The sequence below is a fragment of the Notechis scutatus genome, chromosome 6, assembly GCF_049901735.1.
Source record: "Notechis scutatus isolate UNSWTSFEM ecotype Mainland chromosome 6, rNotScu1.2, whole genome shotgun sequence".
NCBI lineage: Eukaryota > Metazoa > Chordata > Lepidosauria > Squamata > Elapidae > Notechis > Notechis scutatus.
The window spans coordinates 61,606,924-61,622,976 of NC_142014.1; the positions used below are offsets into that span (position 1 = coordinate 61,606,924).

Genomic DNA, 16,053 nt, shown 5'->3' on the forward strand with positions numbered 1-16,053 from the left:
GCACTATTTTTTTAAACTTTATTGCATTTGACTAACAAATGTTTTTTTTACAACATCTACCCATGATGCAAATACTAGCCTTATATGGGTAAAACCAACTGTATGGAATGCTCCCATCGACAACTTATCCTCCCTAGTGACCAGAGGAAAAAAAATATGTTGGAAACACTGAAATGATTGGACTTACCTCTGTAATTTTGGTATTTATGTTGATAAGACAAATTACAGTGACATCATAGGGCTTACAGTCCTGAAATGGGAAGAGCCCTCTATTGGATGGAAAAAATCCCCTTCAAACTAAAGATTACAGTCCTGAAATGGGAAGAGCCCTCTATTGGATGGAAAAAATCCCCTTCAAACTAAAGTACTAAATAAAGTCACCACCTGTTCCAATATGTTTTATTAAATAAATTTGTGGCTTAATAGTGCTTTTACTTCTTCAGAGCTCTCTTTCCTTCTCCTTTTTTGGGGGCTCCTTTTCCACGTAGCCTCCTCAACCGTTTCATCTCATCTTTAAAATCTTCATGTTCATCCCTAAATCAAAAGGGCAAATGCAAGGAATGAGTCAAAATTCATGTTTGCTTTATTTAATCTCAAATTAGAATGATGTCCAGTTTTAACCAACAGGAAGGCTGAGATAAAGCAACATACACTATTTAACATTCTTAAATGTTTATGTTCTGACCAAGGCTTCCTGAGACCGTAATTAAGCACATGCTTAGTCCAAACAACTCTTGTTTTATTTCAATGCTGGGAATTATGCTCATTCCCAAAAATAATGAGTCCCGAACAGTCCCTTGAGATAAGCACCCACCTTTATCTCCTTTGAATTGCTGCCAACAACTAAAGTGCCAAATTAACTGTAAAAAACCAACCAAAGTACAAAGTCCACAGAGAGCTTCAAGGTTTAATTCAAAAGAGCAAACAACTTTGCTTCCTGCAAAGGTTTCTCTACCTTTGCACCTTCTTTATACCTTATGGGAAGAGCAATCACCTCCCAGCCTTACTCCCGAGTCGCCCCTTTTGCTCAGCCTCTCTTGCCTTCTAGCAGCTCTGCGTATATGCGCACTGGGAACAGGCTTCCCTGGTCCTCTGCCTTGGTGCTGCCAGACTGGAGGCTCTGGAGTCAGTACACAACTCCCAGATGGTCATGGCCCCATCTCTGCATCGGACGGAGCACCCTTGTCCGAGTCCTCCCCAGACTCCCAGGCTGGTCCCCGTTCTTCCCCACTATCTGATTCCACTGCCGTCTTCACAGGCTGCCAGCAAACCACAACAGTTACATACCAAAAAAGCTAATACTATCCTTGGTTGTATAAACAGAGGCATAGAATAAAAATCATATTAAGTATTAGTACTGCTTTATAAAACCTTAGTAAGACCATACCTGGAACATTGCATCCAGTTTTGGTCACTACTTTACAAAAAAGATGTCGAGACTTTGGAAAAAGTGCAACTAAATGATTAAAGGCCTAGAGAAAAAAGAAGGACTAGGATGATATGATAGCTGTATTCCAGTATTTGAGAGACTGCCACCAAAGAAGAGGTGGGTCAACTTACTTTCCAAAACAGCAGAGAGCAGGACAAGAAACAATGGATGGAAACTAATCAAGGAGAGATGCAACCTGGAATTAAGGAGAAACTTTCTAGCAGTGGAAACAATTAACCTGCAGAACTTCCTGCCTTCAGAAGTTGTGGGTGTTTGATCACTGGAGGGTTTTTAAGAAGAGACGGGACAGCCGCTTGTCTGAAATGGTATAGGGTCTCCTGCTTGAGTAGGGGGTTGGACTAGAAGACCACCAAAGTCCCTACCAGCTCTATTCTGAATTTGAGAATTCTTCTGTGGGATATCTATGCTAATTTACATGTGTTTCTCTCGCTGTGTCTGTCTGTGATATTCACAAATGACAGGTCTCATGTATTGTGAGCCTTGTCATAATAAGCCCTATAGGGCACATGGTGATTTTGAGATTTAACGTTCTTTGAATCATTGTAATTTGTAAGACATCTTGGCTGAACATGATACGTAAACCTAGCCCATAGATAAGATTTCCTCTACAGGTAGTCCTCAACTTACAACAGTTCAGTTAGTGACCATTCGTGGTTACAATGGCACTGAAAAAAAATGTCCTTATCTATGACACAGGAAACTATAATACTTCATGGCCTCCTTTGTGTATCTACAGAGAAGCTTTTGAAAAGGAAAACCATCCTTGAACTATTAGGAGTCAGACATAATTAACAATATTTCCTTTTTTAAATGGAACATCAATTAGTAACTAGTAAGGGATTTAAAGCCCAGGAAAATGATATGAACATGAAACAGAAGACCACTTTCACTTTTAGTGACTATTTCCTAAATTATTCATCCCTCATTTAGGAAGTGTATGCCAAGAGTTGACTTAAGTGGGCAGATGTAATGAAAAAAATATCTTAGAGTACAAATCTTTTCATTAAAGCATAATTATTCTTACCAGCAGAAAAGTACTGATTGTACCCTATAATTTTCAGTCACAAGATTCTGAAAAGCTTCCTTTTCTTCTTGAAAAAGATTTATATGACTCTATGGCATGTGTTCCCTTCAACATTAATTGCTGAATTTCTGTGCCATAATTTTAAATCAAATGTTGACTTTCTACCACCCTTTTCTACCACAGTCCTTTAGCTACAGATGTGTCAGATTATAACACGTGCATACACATACACACACTTTTTGCACTATTCTGTACATGCACATATATTTCTCTGCAGGACTTTTAGCATATCACATTTATTTGACTTTAACTTGGGAATAGAAGGAGCAAATGAATTTTAAGGTGTGCATAACCATGCCAACAGAATACACACAAAATTGACAACATGGATCCATGGTCTATATCAGCAGCCCCCAACATTTTGGGCATTATGGACCGGTTCCATGGAAAGAGGTTTTTCCGCAGACTGTAGGGGACGTGGTTTTGTGTGCTGTCTAAATCTGGTGGGTGGGGATTCACTTGTTCGCGTGGCCCAGTTTCTGGAATGCCACAGACCAGTGCTGATCCAAGGACCAGGGGTTGGGAACCCCTGGCCTACATAGATACAGGGCCCAAATTAAGCACGAGAAAAGTAAATTGAATTTGGAAACAATGAATCAAAAGAATCACAAACAAAAAATTTATTTGGCATCAACTTGCTTAATGTTAAAGCCCAGGTTACAAAAAGCTGAGGGAGGGGGTATATAAAATACATGCTATGTGAGGTAATAATTTTGGTCAATCACTCTTCTAATATCCATGTTTCCCTGAAAATAAGACCCGGTTCTTTTGGCTCCAAAATAAGCACTAGGGCTTATTTTTGGGCAAAGTCTTATTTGTTTTGAGTGCTGCTGCCACGAGGCGGGATAGTAGTGGAGCTGCCCTATGCACTGGCTTACCTCAGGGCCCCCGCAGCCAGGCCATCCCTGCCCTGAAACCTGCTTCGCCTCATGGCTGCAACACTGGTGCATTGCTCAACCTCCTACTCCATTGCTGCCACGAGCAAGCATAAGAACTGGGTCAGCGGCCACACAGGATCTTGCTGGATGGGGCTGTTGGAGCCACCACATGGATGGCCTGGTTGCAGCAGCCCTGAAGTAAGCTGGTGTGCAGATGGGGCAGCTCCACCCCACCTCACCTGGTCTCAGCAGCACCACGAGCAACCAGTTGGAATGGGCAGCCGGGCGGCTCTGCAGGCCCTTAAGTAAGTCTTATTTTTTTTTTTTGGGGGGGAGGGCTTATACTGGGTACACGTGCAGAAAACATGATAGGTCTTATTTTTGGGACAGGTCTTATTTTCAGGAAAACATGGTAGTATAGGAACCATCTGCTGCAATTAACACTGTTATCTATACTAGTTGATTTGGGGCTGGGTAATGTTTTTCTTTATTACTGCATGTCAACATTAGAAATTGGTGAGCGATGGTAGGATCCCTCAAAATGGGGAGGGGGAGGGGGTCATGAGCAAATAGTACTGGTAATAGCATTTAGACTTATATACTGCTTAATAGTGCTTTACAACCCTCTCTAAGTAGTTTACAAAGGCAGAATATTGCCCCCAACAATTTAGGTTCTCATTTTACTGCCCTCAGAAGGATGGAAGCCATCTTTTTAGTTGTGCTCAACTCGATCCATGGTCTATATCAGCAGCCCCCAACTTTTTGGACACCATTTACCAGTCCCATGGAGAGAGGTTTTCCGCATGTTTTTTAAATGCTTATGGTACAATTAGATCTGTTAGAGACCATATATATAATTCTAGGGGACTTAAAATAAGACCAGCAAGAAGTCCTTTCACATGTTTTGTTTAACTACAGGGAGCATTCTGCTTAAACTAACAAAATGAACAAAACCTTTTAATAAAGCCAAGTATGATTAAACAGCCATACACTGAATTAGGATATAATTCTGATTCATATTTCCCAGTTGCATTATTCGTCCATTAGCAAGATAATATCATTTCCTCAAGGCCGTAGAGCTGTTAATATTGTTAACTGTTCACAAAGTACCACACAGACCTTGATTCTGTTCCACCTCCATAAAATGCTTACTGCCTGCAGCTGAACACATTTCTGAGTGAGAGCTCTTGCAGGCTTTTCTGAACAAGAGATCAGTTAATAAAGAAGCTTGCAAAACTAAAGCATATAATTTATATTTTCCTGTGCCAAAGGGAAGCCCCTTTGCTTTGCCATTATCTCCCCAACCGTGAAGAGCACATCTAGATTACCATTGTACAGGTTTTAAAAATAGCAGTATTCAGGATGTTTTAAATGTAAAAAAAAAAAACCCTTCAATGTACGTTTTTAGCTTAACATGAACCCAATTTCTTGCCATATGAATAAAACATAGCAAGCTTCGGATCCATGCACTTCCTACTTTTGTGCATGCCAGAAGAAGGAAATTAGAAGCATCTTCTGGTTTTTAACAAATTATAAAATAACTTGGAGATTGACTTTTTAAACTTTAGTTAGGAAACAAACTAGGATCTTAAATCCTAGAGTGGAATGAGCATGCAAGCCTGAATAAACCATTTTTTATAAATACAAAAAAGACTTTGTTTCTTTTCTCATGCATAAGCCATGGTTTACTTAACTTTAGTTAAATAAATTGCTCGGTTTATTTATCATTCTAAGGCAAGGATCTCAAAAGCTTGCAAGATATCATGAGATCCACAGTTTTATAAGATTTTGGCTGGCAAGAGTGCATAAATAAATAAAGTGCTTTATGTCTTACATTTATTTTGTAGGGTGTGAGCATGAGCATTTACATGTTTATCAAAACCAACAAGATCGCAGGTATAATGTTATCAATGTGTCATCCACATTTGTACATATGGGTAACATCAACCCATGTACAAAAGGGTAGGATCTAAGATTTAGAACAGCTGAATAAGCACACATGCAAATCCACAGCTTAGAATCCACAGTGCTTCAGTTCACACAACACATTAAACCAAAGCCAAACAAACTACACCACTATTACAAAAGTTGCAGTTGGAAAGGTAAAATAATTCTTGAAATGAAGAACAGTCACAATAGCAAAGCTGAAGAAAATCAAAGAAGACATGGCAGAGGTATGTATATAAAATTTGGCATGATATGGATACTGCTAGAATATTATGAAGTTAAACAAATAGAGACTTAGGACAGAGAAAATCATCCCCTTTCAGTCAGTGTTTCTATTATTTATTTATTAGATTTTTATGAAGCCCATATTCCTTACAGGGTGACTCTGGATGGCTTACAAATCATTGAAACAGGATGAAAAAAAATAAAAGATTAAAACAACATAAAGTTAAAATTTCTTTGGAGAGTCTCAAACATTCAGATCATGGTTGTCCCAAAGCTGCTTTTTCAAAAGGCAACTGGACTTTATTGTGAAAATTCCTGGACTTTCAGGAGGGCATGAAAGAGGAAAAAAACTCAAAAAACCACCTTCAATTGGCTTTTGAAAAAGCACCTCTGAGGCAAAGTTAAAACATTATTAAGCACTAACTAAAACCAAGCTAAGAGAACTAAGAGCCAGACAGGATGGGGATGAGTTGTTCTTACCCTGACAGTCACCTCCTGAGGTGAGCAGCCTCTTCGGGGGCCCAGGTCAAGTGGAAAAATCAGATTTTGATCTTCTTCCAGAAGGACAAAAGGAGGGGGCAGCTCTCATCTCTGGTGGAAGAATGTTCCACCGGGATGGGGCCACAGCAGAAAAGGTTCTCCTTGATCCTGCCTGCTTCAATACCATAGCAGACAGGATTGGTAGCAAGCCTCTTCTGCTGGCATAAGTGGGTTGGGCTGGTCCCATCAGGGAGAGAGGGTACCCTGGACCCGTGCCATGTAGTGCTTTAAAAGTAATGATCAACACTTCAAACTGGATCTGGAAGTGAACTGGCAACCAATGCAACTTACCACAGTAATGGTGTTACATGTGTTGCTCTAGGAGCTCCCAGGGCTGTGTGCACTGCTGCATTCTACACCAGCTGAAGCTACCAAATACTCTTCAAGGGTAACCCCGTGTAGAGTACATTGCAGTCATCCAGACATGAGATGACTAGGGTACGAGTGGCCCTGCGCAGGGACTTGAGATCCAGCTAAGGGCGCAACTGGTGCACAACATGCAGTTATGCAAAGGCTCTCCTAGCCACGAGTATCACCTGCCCTTTGAGTAGGAGTCATAAGTCCAGGAGGGAACACCACCACCACCACCCCGGCCAACTTGCACAATGCAACTCCATCCAGTTAATGATGATAAACCACCAGGGGTCCCTTACACCCACAGCCACTCTGTCTTGCTTGGGTTCAGCTGAGAAAGGGCAGTCACAGCATCGCTCAGACCACCCAGGATGGGGGTGTACAGCTATACTTCATCAGTATATTAAGGATGACTCTTCCCATATGATCTCACCCAGCAGTTTTATGTAGATGTTAAAAACAGAAAGTGGAGAAAGTACCGGGTCCTGTGGTGCCACACAAAGGAGTGGCCAAGGGCAGGGCCTCCAGCTTCTTATTAACATAGATAGGGACCGGCATTGGAGAAAGGAGCTGAAGCAGTGCAACATTCTGCCCTCCGTCCCCATCCCCCTTACCCATCCCCAAAGAATGCCATGACTGATGGTATCAAAAGACGCTGCAAGATCAAGGAGAGCCAGGATGGGTGCATAACTCCATCCTGCTCTCCCCAGATATCATCCACAAGTGCAACCGATGCCGTTTCCATCCCATAACCCAGCCTGAAACCCGACTGAAAAGAGTCCAGTGTTGACTCCTGGCAATTCCCTCAGTACTACCCAACTATTTACAAAGTCTGCATTACGGTTACTATTAATCTTCTCATCACTCCTTATCACCCATCCCCTCCCACTTGTGACTGTATGACTGTAACTTTGTCACTCCTTACGATTAATATTGACTGTTTCCTAGTATGATATGATTGCTTATTGTACCCTATGACTATCATTAAGTGTTGTTCCTTATAATTCTTGATTCTTGACGAATGTATCTTTTCTTTTATGTGTACTGAGAGCATTTGCACCAAGACAAATTCCTTGTGTGTCCAACCACACTTGGCCAATAAAGAATTCTATTCTATTCTATTCTATTCTATTCTGTTCTGTTCTGTTCTGTTCTGTTCTGTTCTGTCCTGTCCTGTCCTGTCCTGTCCTGTCCTATCCTATTCCCTGGCCTACTCTTTGAAGTTTTCTTGGTGGGTTTTCTTTCAGAAGTGGCTTGCCCTTGCCTCCTTCCTAGGGGTGAGAGAGAGTGAGTGTCATCCAGCGGGCTTTGTGCCGAAGATGGGACCAGAACTCATGGTCTCCTAATTTCTAGCCTGGTGCGTTAACTCTACACCAAACTGGCTCTTTTATACCATTTAGCACATATTTAACCTAGGGACTTTGCAGTAAGCACTGATTTAACAGTGCTACTAGCAAATAAATAGAGAATAAGATCATTAACAATTATATTCATAATCATATATATTTCCAGCATTTCAGATATTCAGATTTCCAATACTTCAGATTTCTCCATTCAACTTGGTATTTAACAACATAACAGGGTGCCATACCCAAAAATTCTTGGACAGCATTTAGAAAATCAATGTCCATCTATCTATTGCAAACCCAGACTTGGTAAAGAATCTCAACCAAACTGTCTGATGGTGGTTTACATATGTGGGTATATGCAGAGTTAAAACTGCTTTTCAATTCTACCCACTAAAATGTTTTGAAATATCACACATTTTACTTTTTTTTCATGCAACTTCACAGCATTTCAGGTGACAATATCAAAAGTTGCTAGTTATGGAGAATTCATGAGATTTCATCCCTGATACTGTTTTAAAATTAAATTAATTAGGTGTGTGGCAGATGTCTTGGTGCCATGTAGCACCATGATGGAACTTCCATGAAGTAAAGGAAGAAGTCACACTTGAGGATTCATCATTTACTGTTGCTGCACCAGTTTGCCTCCATCCTTCCCCACATCCCCATATTTCTGAATTACCTGTAGAGGCCATAGGAACGAAGCCTCCACATGAGGCCACTGTAGATATTGTGAGGAGGATACCAGTCATAGACTCCTTTGCGCTTTGCCAAGGGCTGCTCACTTAACAGCTTGACGACTTTCATGGATGAAGAATCAGTTGGCCGAACAACTTCTCCAAATATATGCTTACTCAGGCGGGCCATCCGTAAGGCATAGTTGGAAAGAGGGCCTGACATCTTCGAGTACAAACTGGGCAAGTGGATGTATGCACTCCACCTTTGACCAAAAGTGAGAGAAGAAGGCAGCATTAAGACATACCATGGATCTAATGACAGTGATACAGTCCACCATCTGCTTCCTCTTTTTTTAAAAAATGTAAAAGCTAGGATCATACATCATGTTAATTACATAATACAGCTTGCTAGGTTTTAGGTTTGCATATTTGTGTTCAACAAAATACAATGGAGTGAACTATGACTTAGTGTGAGATAATAACCCTAGGTGCATTTCACATAAGCAGGTATCATGTCATGAGACATGGCTCACTCAAAAAATCAACAATGCTTAATGTTATCATAACTTTTTTTTCTTTCTCTTTTTTCTTTTCTTTTTTAGTTTAAAATGTATTATTTAAAATGTATTAAAAAATTAGAATGGTAATTATGTACTTAATTATTTTATAGATTTATTATTCTCTTTTTTTCTTCTTAAAATTTAATAGTAGAATGTACTAAGCAGAATCAGATTGGGAACTAGGTATTATTCTAAATGTCAACTTAGGGGATAGAAAGGCATCATACTTCGATTAGTGATTCCAGGAGAAATCTTTTTTTTTATATATATTAAAGAGAATGAGATAAATGGATAATTGGAAAAGAATGGACAAAAGATACAAGTATAATGATTTAAAGTAAGATGAAATTAATAAAATAGAATTAAGAAGAGTGAAAAGCGGGGAGAAGTTATATAGAAGATATAGAATGGTAAATAAGATAAGTAATGGTATATAAGATGAGCATGAATTTAATTGAAGTCCGTACAAAGAGAGGTAATCTGGGGCCAAGCCACTTTCTAAAAAGAAGTTTTATGTTTTTGTGTTTGGTGTGTTTATGTTTGATTAAGAATTAATAAAACCTTGGAGGAATGTCAGACGAGAATATTTGTAAACAAGTCAGATGAAAATATAAATATGATGGCTATAAAATAGATAAATATAGAAAAGAAATGTAATTGAATAAAAGTAAAGAGAAATAATGAGAAATTTGCTAAAAGATATTTATGTGTCTACAAGGAAATGGGATAAATTAGAATTATGCTGTATAAAATAATCTTTTATCTGCCGTGTAAATATTTACAATGGAAAGAGGTTTATGTTTGCAATGTTTAATGATGTTTTGTTTGTCTTTAAAATTAATAAAATTTGTTTCAAAAAAAAAAAAAAATCAACAATGCTGGAAGTAATCAGCAAAGGAGAAAGGTCCACCCTACTACCCGCTGGCTGAACAATTAAGTACATTTACAGATATATATTTTCTCTTTTTATTATTATTTGTGCTATTATTTGCTATTTCGATACTATTTTGTACTTTATAGCAATAGCACTTAAGATTTATATGTCACTCAACAGTGCTTTATACAGGGGTCTCCAACCTTGGCCACTTTAAGACTTGTGGACTTCAACTCCCAGAATTCCTCAGCCAGCAAAACAGTGTAAAGCTGGATGAGGAATTCTGGGAGTTGAAGTCCACAAGTCTTAAAGTGGCCAAGGTTGGAGACCCCTGCTTTATAGCACTCTCTGAGCAGTTTACAAATGGCAGCATATTGTCCCCAACAATCTGGCTTCTCGAAATTTTACCGACCTTGGAACGATGGAAGGCTAAGTCAACTTTAAACCCATCAAGATCGAACTCCTGGCAGTAGGGAGAATTTGACTGAAATACTGCATTCTAACCACTGTGCCATCACAGCTCATTTAAGTACTCTATGGGCTAATTCTGAGTACTGCCAACCAGCCTTCCAGTGCTGCCATTCCCTTGTGGCTCTTATTGGTCCTTCTCTCCCTGTTCATTTACTTTCCCTATCCTGGGCATGTTACGTGACATGTAAGGTCAAACAAACGTGGAAGGACATGAGCTGAATCAGGAAGTAGCTCTCCCAATTACTGAAAGAACTTCTTCTCACTGAACATGTCACCTATCAGACAAATTTTCTCCCACTTCAGTGCCTGACCCTCCACCATACATATGACCTGTCAAACATGGACTTTACATTCTTTCATGTTTAAATGAACAGTATAGTATTCTTTCTGAAGAATAGTAAATCCACGCTTTGCAATCATCTAAATTCATTGACATCCTGTCATGGGCCACCTAAAAAGAGGCCAACCTACACCACAGGGAGCCAACTAAACCCTGTTGCAGCACATATAAAGAGTGATTGGTGCTTGTTTTTCTCATTAGCCAGTGATGGTCAGTACAAGAGAAAAAAAGCTGGGGAGTCTTGCAGTTGCTTCTTTTAACTTGTCCCACATCAAACCTATAAGTATATCACTATTTCCTGGTCACATTTCTGTGGCAGATTGAAGTTCAGCCACTGGGATAGTGCATTTTATATTACCATATTTTTGGGGGGACTCAAACACTGGAAGAATATTAACACAGTACTGAGGAAAGCATGTTAACACAGCATTGAGAAAAAGCCCTCAATCACAAATATTTTTTATTTAAAAGGGACATTGTGGAGAGCAAGTTGTCAGAAAGAACTAACAGATAAAACCAAGTATCTGCACAGAGCTGTATATGTGTATAGAGGTGTATATGTATATGTGTTTACACATATCAAATAATGAAAACAGTGACATACCATAAGATCTTCTCCTTTTCTATATGAGCTATGGCTTCACATGCACATACAAAAGGACATGGCTTACATCAAGATGAGATGCTGCTTTCATCATTTTAACAAAAAGGTTAGATCCTATGGATGCTTCTGCACAGGACTTTTTGCAAAGATGGGATGGAAGAAAGGAGACTGTGTGTCCTCCAACTGGTATTTTTTCTACACCCTTAAATTGGTATTGTTTCTTTACCCTTAAATAAATTGTTCTCATGGTGTGGGGGAAGGGATCAAACTCCTTTTCTCCATTCCTTTTCTCTTTTGGGCAACATTGGAGCCTTTTCTAACTAAGAATGACAACAATCAACTGTAGCTTTTCCTAAACATTTCTCAGACAGTAAAATTTGAAAACAACAGCATTGGTTCTACAATAACTGACACGTATTCCCTGTGCTTTTAAAGCAGTATTTTTCAATCCCAGCAAGTTTAAAAATGTGTGTTGACTGAGGAATTCTGGGAATGGAAGTCCACACTTCAGATTAACTCATGCAGCAAAATGTATGAAAGCCCTACAAGCAAATTGTATTCGTTCATCTTCTGCCAACATATCCCAATACATTAATCTATGACTAGATTCTCAAGCAGTTTTTCATGTTCTGAGAAAATAAACGCCCATATAAGCATCTCTTAACAAATCCTATTATAACATTCGGGGAAAGCCTCAGCTGTTAACAAAGACAATAGAAAACTGTTCGTCTTCACAAACACACACACACGATTCTCTTTTAACTAACCCAGAAGAAGCACAAGTTGCTTTTAAATTACAAAAACTCGGAAAAAAACAAAACCATTCGCCTCTCCCACTAACCTTTCAGCACTTCAAACGCGCCCACCTCTCTACCCGGAGGAAGTGCACTACCCTCTAAACGCTCCGGGTAGGCCGACGGATAAGCGGGGGAAATATATGAGCGAAGGTACGTTTAATGCGCATGCGGGATTTCTTTTTCTAGGCGGATGCCGCCATCTTGAACAGGCTGGGTGTGACGTCACTGTACGGAATCGGGAGTTTGAGGCGAGTTTAGCCCTAAACTATCTTTGGAGTAGGTGCTCTTCGCGGAACTGGTGCTGAAATGGGAATAATGCAGTGTAATCCTCCAATTCGGCGTTAGCTTTATGGCAGCAAAGATTTAATCTTTTATTGCATTTAGAGAGGTCGGTCTAGGATGTTTATTATATATGTATATCTTATATTTATCTTAGGTATATTTTCAGACCCATCCAAAGGAGCTCCCTTGATGTCATGTGAACAGTCCCGGTCGCCCTGGCCACCTCAGCACATCTCAGAAGGTTGTTCTTGGGTGGGAAATAGGAGAAGGCGACGCTTCAGAGCTGAAGAAGCTTTATTTATTTATTTATTTATTTGATTTGCCAATTGTTTACAAGATAATAAGTATAAGTGTATACATAGTTGTGAATACATGAAATGGGTACATATAAGAAAAATAGAAGAATAAGAGAAACAATAGGACAGGGACGGTAGGCACGTTGGTGCACTTATGCACGCCCCCTACAGACCTCTTAGGAAAGGGGTGAGGTCAATAGTAGACAGTCTAAGGTTAAAGTTTTTGGGGTTTGGGGAAGAAACCACAGAGTCAGGTCGAGTATTCCAGACATTGACCACTCTGTTGTTGAAGTCGTATTTCCTGCAATCAAGTTTGGTGCGGTTTACTTTGAGTTTGTATCTATTGTGTGCTCTTGTGTTGTTATGGTTGAAGCTGAAGTATTCATTGACAGGTAGGACATTGCAATGTATGATTTTATATACCATGCTTAAGTCAGACCGAAGACGGCGTAATTCAAGGTTTTCTAGTTCTAGAATTTCAAGTCTGGTGGCATAAGGTATTCTACAATGAGTAGAAGAGTGGAGAATTCTTCTTGTGAAATATTTCTGGACTTTCTCAATTGTGTTAATATCAGATACGTAATGAGGGTTCCAGACTGATGAACTGTATTCGAGTATTGGTCTAGCAAATGTTTTGTATGCTCTGGTTAGTAGCTTCTTGGATGAGAAGCGAAACGTCTTCAGCAGAAAAACCAGAAAGTCCAGTTGCCTCTTGAAAAAGCACCTTTGGGACAACCATGGATGACTGAGAATCTCCACAGACATTTGGCAATGCTAGATGCACCACCATGAGCTCTGACAAAAAAATAATAATACTAAAAGTTATATATAAGAGTCCTCTGGAGTTGGGGAGCCAATAAAATTAAATACATTTAAATAAAATACATAATTAAAATTATTGTCATATAAATTAGTAATAATAAGGAGTCAATAGGTGGACAAAAATACCAAATCCAGTATAAATATCTGCCTGATTGTACAACAAACCAGGCAGGGGTATAGGTATGTTTGCTACTTTGAGTTATATATTTAAAAAGATAGGATAATAATATTTTATTCCAACCCTTTTAAATAGATAACTTGAAGTGGAAACATGCCTAATACTCTTGCCATCTGTCTTCCTCATAACGACAATAGTCCTGTGAGGTAGGTTGGCTGAAATACAGAGTGACTGATTCAAAATCACTTAATCATGTGCTGGATGTGCTAATCAACTCAGTGCCAATCCTTAGCAACTGCATAGATAGTTTTTCTCCATTACAATCTAAAGGCAAGAAGTAAATCAAACCATAAATTAATAAAGTGAATAGGGCCCAATAAGTTCAATGAGAGAAATGGACCTGCCTGGGCAGGATGGCAGCCATGTACATTACAAACATGTTACAATTTTCGCAAAGCTGTGGCTGCTGATGGAATGAAATTGATTGCTTTGAATTCAAGGGAAAGGGCTTCAATAGACCAGGCTGTGCATTTTGTTAATGTCAAGGCTTTCTGTCATTTTAATAGGGAAATCTATATATGTCTATGACAGAGCAGGGATATGCATTTAGCTGACTTTGGCTGATCTAAACCAACTTTATTAAGTTTTTAAAAACTATTAAATGCAAATTAACAAAAAATAAATAAAAAGGAGGGGAACATGGAATCAAAGGAGGGAAAAATTAAAAAGTGGCAAGAGAAAATTAATAAAAAGAAAAAGAAATAAAAACAGAATGACTTCCACATTTCTTTAGTACAGATACAAAATATAATAAAAGTAATTTCTTACTCTAAAGCAAAAATGTATAATCAATTTACTAAACAATCCAAAAGAAATTAAAACTATATAATGAAATAACACCTTATTCAAAATTGAAAAATAAACCTAAATAATATGACCAGTTGCACATATACTAAAATTGGACAATACAGATATTAGAATGCCTCCTGCACAAGGATTACATTGGCTGATCTAAAACCCCCAAAATGGAGTTGGATCCAATCCATATTCGGATATCAAACTGAGTTGATGTGGATTTGGGTGGCTCCTAAATTGGATAAACGAATAAATGATAAAAACAGCACCAGGAAATCCCAGAGCTACAGGTATGTTGGGCAATTTAAAAAAATGTCTTGACATGCTAAGAAATCACTGTGGCTGTGCCCATGTAGTCATCAGCAGTCGAGCTTAACTTCATAGACACTTTATTAATATATATGCTTACACAATATAGATGTTTTGCTGAACATCTGGGGTTCATTGCCTGATAAATAAGTTTCAGGTTTCAAGATTCAGTTCTGTTTAAATTGTGTTCATATGACACATAAGATTTTGAAATAGTCACATGACCTGGATTTGCACAACATGTCAAGGAAACATTTCTAGAGAGCGTTCTTTTAATCTGGCTACAGTTTTTGTTTAAAAAGTGCACTGAAAATTAAAGAAAGGACTTATGTGCCTCTGTGGCTCCAGACGGCCCACCCCTCTGCTGTAAAAAACCCTAAACTTCTAGAACTCAAAATTTCTCAGGGTAGGTTTAGCCATGCTCCAATATTCAGGGCAATGAGTTTTCAGGATACTCAGCAATTACAGCTAGTTCTAGACCAGGGGTGTAAAACTCAAGGTCCAGGGGCCAGATTTGGTCCATTGGGTGCTGAGATCTGGTCTATGGGGCTATCCCGGAAACAGCAAAGGACCGGCTTGTATTACCTCTGCCAGCGAAAATGGAGCTCGGGATGGTAGCCCTCCCAAGTTCTGTTTTAGGCTGCAGGAGGCCATCACAGCCAAAAATGGAGCTTGTGAGGGCCACAAGTGGCCCTTGGGAGCCTGTTTTTGCTGGCAGAGTGCTCAGGGCCACCACAGGTGCCCCCAACCTGAGTGATACCGAGCTGGCCATGCCCACCCCAGCCCCCCAACATCAAACACAACCTTCAATTAAAGTGAGTTTGACACCCCTGTTCTAGACTAAAACCATTTATTTAGTGACTGTTCAAATTTATAATGGCACCGATAATCTGACACCATCCTTGCACTTATGAATATCACAGGATCCACATGGTCAAAATTTGGCTTCTTAATGGGTATCTCATACCCATGTCATGATGGCTTTTTTGCAATGATATCAATATGTGCAGCTTTAGTATGATTTTCCAGGTTATCTACGGATTATTTTGGTTTACATTATTAAGGCTGCAGTCCTGGAGAGCATTAGTGTTTGGGGATTAACCCCTAGCAGAGTATTGCAGCAGTAGTCAAGCCAGGCAGCCAAACGAGAGTGGAAGGGCCCCAGAGTATACACACACTGAACACAAACACTGTTTGTAGTTTAAATAGTTTTTAATCCATTTA

The 16,053-nt window shown here is 39.3% G+C and overlaps 1 protein-coding gene across 1 annotated transcript; it reads right to left on the reverse strand.

The window, feature by feature from the left end:
- Positions 1-384: 384 nt before the first annotated feature.
- MRPS33 (mitochondrial ribosomal protein S33) lies at positions 385-12,284 on the reverse strand. Its single transcript, XM_026695066.2, has 3 exons — positions 12,192-12,284; positions 8,507-8,764; positions 385-534 (listed from the first exon to the last, which is right to left on the reverse strand). The coding sequence occupies exons 2-3, from the start codon at positions 8,722-8,724 to the stop codon at positions 432-434; spliced, it is 321 nt and encodes a 106-aa protein (XP_026550851.1). The 5' UTR covers positions 8,725-8,764; positions 12,192-12,284; the 3' UTR covers positions 385-431.
- Positions 12,285-16,053: the final 3,769 nt, after the last annotated feature.